The sequence below is a fragment of the Leptosomus discolor genome, chromosome 19 (assembly GCF_034619465.1).
Source record: "Leptosomus discolor isolate bLepDis1 chromosome 19, bLepDis1.hap2, whole genome shotgun sequence".
Classification (NCBI taxonomy): domain Eukaryota; kingdom Metazoa; phylum Chordata; class Aves; order Leptosomiformes; family Leptosomidae; genus Leptosomus; species Leptosomus discolor.
Genome location: NC_141409.1, coordinates 5,897,984 through 5,906,928, shown reverse-complemented (window position 1 = coordinate 5,906,928; position 8,945 = coordinate 5,897,984). Strand labels below are relative to the sequence as shown.

At 44.0% G+C, this 8,945-nt stretch overlaps 1 protein-coding gene across 1 annotated transcript; it reads right to left on the bottom strand.

Moving 5' to 3' along the window:
* Positions 1–352: 352 nt before the first annotated feature.
* On the bottom strand, positions 353–5,012 carry TLR4 (toll like receptor 4). Its single transcript, XM_009947763.2, has 3 exons — positions 4,908–5,012; positions 3,900–4,066; positions 353–2,644 (listed from the first exon to the last, which is right to left on the bottom strand). The coding sequence occupies exons 1-3, from the start codon at positions 5,010–5,012 to the stop codon at positions 385–387; spliced, it is 2,532 nt and encodes an 843-aa protein (XP_009946065.2). The 3' UTR covers positions 353–384.
* Positions 5,013–8,945: the final 3,933 nt, after the last annotated feature.

Below are 8,945 nucleotides of genomic sequence, written 5' to 3'. Positions count from 1 at the left end.
CAAAGCAACCGACCCTGAAGTTCCACTGGGTAAATGGCCCCAGGACCCAAATCCAGTTTCAGAGGCAGACAAATGACAGTAAGAGCAGCCTGTCTATTCACCAGCCCCCCAGACCTGCATGGATTGCCAGACCAGCTTTGGTTTACAGCTACAGACAAATGTGGAGCTCTTCTAGCAGTTATCACTCCTTAGCTTGAAAGTTCTCTTGAGAAAGAGTGATCAGCAAGGCAGGTAGTTCTGTAGCGCTTTTACAGTGCCTCCATCCGCTTCCTCCAAATCTGAATGGCCACAGAAGAATCAACTTCTGAGCACCAGCCATCAGCCATGGTCAGGATGGGAGACAGGAGAGAAGTGATCTCTCTGTAACGTTCTGTGTGATTCTCTTCACATTAACTTTACCTCCTCGTGATTCCACCTTTTGCCTTCTAGCAGGACTCCTGTCAGCTGCCTCCAAAAGATGTGCCTGCTTATTTCCTTGTTTTTCCACTCCAGATAGGTGTTCCTCCTCAGGTATCGGGACAGACCCAGCCTCTGCCTTAGCAAGGCCTTATTCACTTCTTCTAGTACAATCATGATGATTCCAGCCTTTCCTTCAACAAGCTGCCAGGACTGGGCAATATCAAACTCAAAGCTACACCACTTACTTTCCAGAAAGTCAGTAGAAATTACTGCGATGACATTTCTGCTACTCAGAAAACCTTCTTGGATGATATTGGTGACAATGGGTACCCCTGGTAGGAAATCCCTGTAGTAAAGACAAAGCTGGAAGGGTGGTGTTCCTCCTTCTAAGGGTTCTACCAGCTCTTTTATCACCCATTCTTGGTCTTTGCTGGAGTGGATAACAAATGCATCATAGGTGTTACCTCTTTCTGCAGAGTGTTTACATCCACTGAGCAGCACCAATGAGTAGTATAGCTGGAAGTAGTACTTGTAAATCAGGAAGAAGAACACCAGTGCAGCGAGCAACATGATCACTGAGGATGCCACTGTGCTTGCACTGAGTTGGCAGGAGGACAGATAGAAGCTTGACAGGCTCATGTTCTTCGCGTATGCAGGCGTGTGGCATATTATCAACTCCTTGTTCTGCAGTAGCTCCTGCTTTTCCTTGATCCATTTCATAAAGTTACTGTAGACGCAAGAGCATTCAAAAAGGTTTTGAGAGATGTCTAATAGGACCAGACTATCAGGTAGGATTTCCAGGGCTGAGTCCAACAGAACACTCAGTTGGTTGTTGCTGAAATCCAGGGCCGTGAGGGCTTGGAGCGGCTTGTAGACTACAGGATCAAAGCTCAGTAGCTTATTGTTGCTGATGTTTAGCTCTTTTAGTTCAGAGAGGGCATCAAATGTACTTTGGTCCACCTGTACTAATTTGCAACTCGAAATATCCAAGGTGTGGAGGCGACTTAGGTTCTGGAAGTTGTTGGACAATTTATTGTTCTCAAAAGAATTGCCTGCCATCTTGAGCACTTGCAAAGAGTTCAAGCCACAAAATGTACACTTGGACATAACATGAGTTCTGGTATAGGAAATATCAAGGTAAATGAGTTTCTGAAGGGACAGAAATACAGGGTAGGAGCCAGGACCGAATAACTTTGTGTGCTGAAGGTCCAAATATAACAAATTCTCCACATTAGTGAAATCTCCAGTCATGCTGATGTCAGAATTGAAGCTTAGGTTCAAGTGTTTCAAATTTGGACACTTGCGAAACTGAGGGGAACAGCAACTAGTGAAGGAGAGGCGATTCTCACTCAAATCGATGACCTCCAGGTTACTTAGACTCTCAAATTTCTGCCGGAAGCTATTGAGGTGTTTGCTCTTGGTAATACGAAGCACTCTCAGCTCCTTGAAAAGAGACAGCTTCACAGCAGGCACTTCCTTAAACTTGCATTTCTTGCATTCCAGCTGTTTCACTTGAGAGAACATAGGAACCTTTGACACCTCTTCAAGTCGGAGGTCCACCAACCGAATACTGGAGACGTTGCCTATGCAGTTAAAAAGAGTGTCTGTGTTATCCTCAAATGCTTTGAAACAGATTAAGACAAATTCTTGCATTTGTACCTGACACAGGCCACTCAAGAGTCCGCTCTGGTAGTCTACCAGTCTCTGTCTGTCGTTGAATTCTCCAACTATTAGTCTGTTGACCTGTAAACCAGCCAGGCCTTGAAGAGAACTGTGCATCACACTGAAATTCTCAAAAGAGGACCTTAGAACCAGCTCACCAAGGTGAATATTTGCAAAAGACCCTGGCTGTATGAATTTTATATTATTCAAGGAAAGCACCAGTGTGAGGTTGAGCCAGATCACTTCCCTCAGGGCATCAAGGTCTCTTTTGGAGATATATGTGATCTTGTTAGAGAAAAAGCTCAGGTGCCTGAGAGAGGTCAGGTTGGTGAAATACGTGGGAAGCTTCAACGAAGCAATGTTGTTGTGGCCCAAATTCAGCTCCTGCAGGGTATGCAAGTGTCCAATGGGTAGGTCAGTCAGAGATGCTATGTTGTTTTCCACCAGTACTAGTTTTTTCAGAGACGTTAAGCCATAGAAGGCTGCTGTCCCCAGGTACTGGAGGGAGTTGGCAGTTAAAATTAAGGTGGAAAGTTTATGAAGATCTTTGAAGGAGTTATCTTCTATTGTATGGAGGTGGCACCTGTTGGGAAGGAAATGAGAATAAACGTGGATGAAACATGGTCCCTTTCATGTTCACTAATGCTACAGCACTAAGCACTGGTGCAGTATTCTCAGGCTTAACCTCACATTGGGTGTTGGTTTGGCTTTACTGTGCTGGGCAGAGCCAGCACTTCTGGATGTGCAAAGGAGACCCTCCCACAGCAGGAGACCTATCTCACCTCCTCCTCCCTCTCTACAGCTGAAGTTCAATTGCAAAGCAAGAGACCTTGAGCCACGGTGAAGGTCAAAAATTCATGCAGGCAGCACGGAAGAGGAATTCTAGCTTTCTGTTTAGGCCAAAGTAACATCGTAATGACCATCATTGATGGCAGAGCCAACCAGATACAGCACTTCCTTACACCTTGCACCCTCACAGCCTTCAGACTGCTGCCTCAGCCACATCTGGGCAGTCCCACTGGCACCAGCACGATGCAGCAGCAGCAAAGCTCACAACTCTGTCAGCAGTTTTGCTGGTGCTATCTGAGAGGAAGAAGGGAAAAAGAGGGTGGCCACCTACAGATGGTTTCATATGGAAAGATCCAGAATTTGAGATCCAAACCCATTTCTTGACGAATTCAAGCAAAATTAGTTTTATAATCCAGCCAGTGCTTTACAGCAAACCTGCACTGCCACTCAGCCACTTCGGAGCTGTAACTGTGATGGGACTGAGTGACATTTTTCAGTGAAACAATTTACCCAGAGGAACTGTTGTCTCAAGTCAATGGAAATTATACATCAATTCAAATTTGCTAATAAGCCTCCCCCATCTCCTCCCCCAGATATGTGAGAAGAAGGGAAAAGAGAATATGTTGATATTTTAAAACAGCCTTTTAGAAAATGAATGTACCTTCATTTTTTTTTTTTTTTTTTTTTTAACTGTGATTACAAAAACAGGTCACCCAAGATGTTCCACTTAGGAGCTTTTGTAACAGTGAAAAGTCTGACATTTTTCTCTGTTCAGAGAGGAATAAAACATCTTCCTCGTCCTTCTCACAGCCCAACCTACAAGATCAGACTGAGACCTAGCTCTGCGCAGAGGATGTGCACTCAGTAACTTGACTTAAAGCTACACATCACTTGTGCACGGGCATGTGGAGAGACAGACACAGGGCTAAAGTCACAAACAAACAAACGAAAAAAGAACATCCGAGACCAACAGATCGCAAAACAAGCAACCGGGCAGCCCAGCTGGTGAAGCAAGGTTAAGCAGTTATCCACATAAAATTGCTCATTACCTTGTAAGATCCAGAAGCTGCAGCTCAGGGACTGATGAAAAGTAATTTGACCCCAGTGATTTCAGATTGCTGAAACTGAGATCCAAGATCTGGGTGGTATTTGGGACTTCAGCAGGAACTCCAGAGACGTTCAGTCCTGTGCATCTGTAAGTTTTGTTAGGGGTGACCTGTAACAGTGGCAGATCCAATCACAGTCAACATCGGTTCTTCATGAAGTGCCAGAAAATTACACTGTCAGGAAAGCAGGAGCTTGTAGTTAACCTTGTAGTTAATTTCTAAGTGAGCTGCCCTGAGTTTTAGGGAATAATCTTATATATCCTAAGCATCTTTCCCAGTTCTAACAGAACCAGTCTTGCTCTGCAGCAAGAGCTACATTTCTTGCTGATCGAGGCAGGTGCAAAACTACAGGACAGTGTTCCTTGAGGCTATGGATGAACTGGCAGCAACCTTTGAGAGCACCAGCAGAACAAACACACAAGGATGCATGGTGTATCCAGGACCAGCCCTCAGCTTTGTTACACCGCAGATAAGCAGGCAGTTCTAACCAAAGTTATTCTGTAAGTAATAATTGTCAGCAAAAGTTTGCAAAGGCAGTTGATCCGTTCCTGCTACTTGGAGTACCAGCGATATCACTCTACAGTACAAATCAAGCAAAAATACTGTATTTTTAGACAAAGACTATGATTTTTAGACAAATTATAGACAAGGCTTGGATCTCTTCCTGAAGGGAAACATAATCTATTAGATTAACTGTACTGCAGTAACCTCAGAGGTACAGAAAGACAATAAGAAGAAATGGTTCATGCTGCTGTTCTGGTTCTCAGATGTTTTTGAGACCAGCATTTGCTTCAAATACCTCAATTGCCTTGGTAACAGCTTTAGAAAAAAAAGATGGGCTTTCGTAAGACAACTAACAAACAACAGACTTGATGCACAAATCTCCCAAGCAGAGGGAAAAATTGCGCGAGAGAAGCAGAAGGCTTTTGTGCTCATTTAGAGATCATGTACCTCCAAACAAGGATTGAGGAGGCAGCCTGCCAGCTGTGATGGAAAAAGCGCCAGCTGCAGCAGCACCACCAGTGTCCACAGGGGAAGAGCTCCTCTCCTGGGCATCTTCAGGAGGCCAGGCGTGCAGGAGAAAGCAGCGTGGGCATCACTGAAGGACCCGGAGCGAGAAACCTCCTGAAATGCCAAGCGTTGTGTTTCACCACTCCTGCTTCTCACTGCTCTCATCACTGAGAGTTGCAGAAAACAAGGAGGGAAGTGAAACTTGTGGCTCTCTGTTTTCTACGCATGCTTTGAGTGAATTGCTCTTCTTGCAATTGTTCTAAAGAAATGTTTTAAGAAAAAAGGAAGTAATGAAAAGTACGTTTTGGACTACAAATTAAAGAGGAATATGAGTTGTATCAGAGTGTCACTTGACTGTCTCAGATTAGCTCAGGTCAAATTGGCAAAAAAAGGAAAACTCTAGTGAAATTCTGAGTCCAGTTTCTGGAGGGTCATGCTTCACATCCCATAATTCAAACGTGCTGGATAGAGAGAATGACTCTGCCTTTATACCCCTGCCATGCTCCCAGCCACACCACACTGGCAAGTAATGGAGAAGTGCTCAGCTGTGGCAGATGTTTTCCTGCACCAGGTAACAATAGGTTTCTCTACGGCTGAGCTCTTACGAACATACATCTGCTTTTATCCATCTGGTTGGATGTCAATATTGCAATTATCACAGGAATAAGCTGCACATGTCCAGGCACAAGTTGTAAATACTGGAGATGCACAGAGCAGTCAGAGCCCAGGACTTTACACCCCTCCTCACCCTTTCCTTGGGTGGGTGGGTTGCTGGAGGCAGCGAGCCAGGAGAAGCACAAGTACCCCAGCTGGGATTAGAGTTACCATCGGCCATGGTCATGCCTGAATCTGTATTTAATGCCTTGCTATGAAAGTGAGTACGTCTCAATACCATCCTTAATTTACAGTGCAGGCACAGCTACTGTTTCTGGAAGAGGCTTTGTAAAACCTCACAGTTGGCAATATTAATTTAAATCAGCTGTGAGCCTTCTAATAAAGCTCCCTGCCTTCATTTACTCTGATAAATGGTAGTGCATTCATGTATCTACTCCTGTCTTTCTGTAGATAACTAAGAAGTGTTACTGGGGATCCAGGCATAGGGTTGCTGCGTATTATTAACACCACATAGACAGACGTGAGATGAGGATGGGATACTAGTCTAGAAGTAGATGGAATAAGGAATGGCTACTCACAAAAGTCAGTGAAACTTAATATCAAATATAAGCTGCAATATCAGTCCAGTGAGCAATCTACTTACAAAGAAAAGTTTAAAATATGGGTGGATTGGAATTCTTTGCCAGGGCCACTGACAGATGGGGAAACCCTAAAGTAACAGATGATCTCTGGGATGAAAAACACATGGCAGCACAATGGGAGCTAAAACCGACACCCTGATGTGCAGTCAGATAGCACCCATTAAGCCAGCAGACAAAAGTTTGTTGAAATTGGGCAAGTTCTACAAAATCCCTGCTCTGAAAAGCCTCTCGTGATTGCAGGTATTTCCTTTTACAGATGGAATCACAAGTGAATGGAAACAATTGCTGACTGCTTCTGTGCCTGGATTAAGGAAATTGGCAGAGCATCATGTGTCTGCAGAGAGGACAAATGAGTGCATCTTTTAGTATTCAATATGCAGAATGAAGCAATCCACATTTAATTTTTTATCTAAAGCTGAGATGAGCCTAAAGTATGCTCTAGAAATTACCATTTCAATGGAGACTCACTGAAGATGCTGGAGAGTGTGGCAGCATCACAAAATCCGTCCAACAGCCATGCTCAGGGGTCAAGTGGAAAGTACAGTTTGAAGGACTTTCAAAGAATGTGCTGCTTCTATCACAAGGGACAGTTTCACAATTCACATTGTAATTTGTTCAAGGACAAATCACATAGAAATGGCAAGGGATGGGGTACAAGCAGAAAACATGCAAGCTAGCAAATCAAACCCAGCCACCAGCTTAGAAAGTCAATGCTGGTTAACTTCAAGTTCTTCAGCTTGCATACAGCAATGTGCAACGACTGTAGAAAGCCATAATGTCAATGCAATCGCCTCTTTTGGTTCACAAGAAACAAAAGTATTATTTGGAATCCTTTAAAGTGACAAGAATAACATCTAAAATGAAACATGATTCACTGTGCTGGCAATCCACTGGTGGTGTCATCAAAGATCTCTTAGAAAGGAGGTGTTACAGAAAATTTGTGTTTCTAAAAATACATGCCCAAGCAATCTTTGTTCCCCTGAACATTATTATAATATAAGTAACACAACAGCAGACAGTGTATACTCAACCTCTGTGACCTCAGGCAAGGTATTACATAGCATAAGATGGACACAACATAGCTGGACTGACAAAACATCTTGTACTTGCTTATATCAAACAAAAATAATTTGTGAACTCCAGCCAAAAAGAAGTTAGCTAAACTCTGGGGCAAGACAACTGGTGATAGCCATGAAAACAGACAGGGAAGTCTGTATCTATGGTGATTTCAAGGTCACAGCTAACCCAGTATCATGTGTAGATCAATAGCCATTACCCAGAAAAGAGAATGTATTTGCCTCAGTAGTCATCCTAAGCAGTTCCTCAAGTCTATCTGCAAATGGAGGCTGAGGAACATGGCAGGAACTATTTCAAGATTAAACAAACCAGGTCTTATTTTAAGTGAAAGGACCATCTGTAACAACTATTTGGTTGTGAGTCATGGATCAGATGGGAGAGAGCATTCCTGAGATGCTGGCACTTACACAATGCAGTATTTGTGGAGCTAGAGATGGGGAGCACCACAAGAACTTCCAAAAGTACTTGAAAAGCTCAGGCATATGCTCAGGCTACAGCAGCTGACCCAGTTATTGCCCTCAGATGGGTGGCAGTACTGGCCATATGTGTCTTGCTAACTAGCACAGTACCAGCTAATACAACCCGGCTTAGCAGTCGCCCGTGGTGAACTCAGCTTAAACCATGTCACATTGCAGCTGGGTCTAGGGTCAGGGTGTGTAGACAGTTACTGAGTCCTTGAGGTTCAGCTGACACATGGCCGGTCCTTATACTCAGTAGGTCAGTCACTTGTCCAAGTCTGAAATGTTGTCTGAGTGGACAGGAAAAGCAAAAGGAAGGAAATGTCTCAAAAATTTAACAGTATATGTTGAATTTTCCCAGCCATTCTGCTGGGAAAAACAATTTCTATAAATCACAAGGAAAAATGGGAGGGGCGGGGGGAAATCTGAAAATGGCTTTAAGATCCGTTTGCTGCAAATTCCACAAATAGATTGCTTCCTGGAACCGGTGAGTCACTGCCTCACACAGCAACCTCCGGCTGACCTGGCAGACACTGGATAGAGACAGTGCTGAACCACACGCACACTGCACCAAGGCTGGTGAAGGAGCCAAGAAACTGATACCACCAGAACAGGTCCTTACAAGAGTGCCTTGATGCCTATAACTTTCACTTGTGATGCTTCCCACTATGAAGTGGGCGTAATAATCTCACACGTGATGGAAGATCAGCAGGGAAGACCTATTGCCTTTGCTTCTGGATCTCAAATCTTTGCAGAAGAGAACAACATTCAGATTGGGAGAGAAACTCTGCATTTAGTTTGGGGTGTTAGACAGCTTCGCTGCTGTCTGTCTGAGCGATGATTGACTCTAGTTACAGATCATTTAACTGCTAGTTTCAAAGCAAGGAGCATCAGTAATGCAGATTGCTTGTCATGCCTGTGACTCTGACAGGTAAGGACACAGAGGTGGAATCACAGACAGTCTCTACATGTTATATAGCACAGACCAAGCCCCAGCCCGTTGCAAATGGTGCCACTTAAACCAAACAAAATCCAGCATAGCGAAGGCATTTCCCATTGCAGAAAAGGACAGAAACTGGTGTATACAGGGGAAAGAAAAAAAACAGCCCCAAAAGCTAGTGTCCAAGTCAGTTTGATGAAAAGCAGCCAAGCCTACATCAAAGTACGTAATGTGTGTCATCAGATGG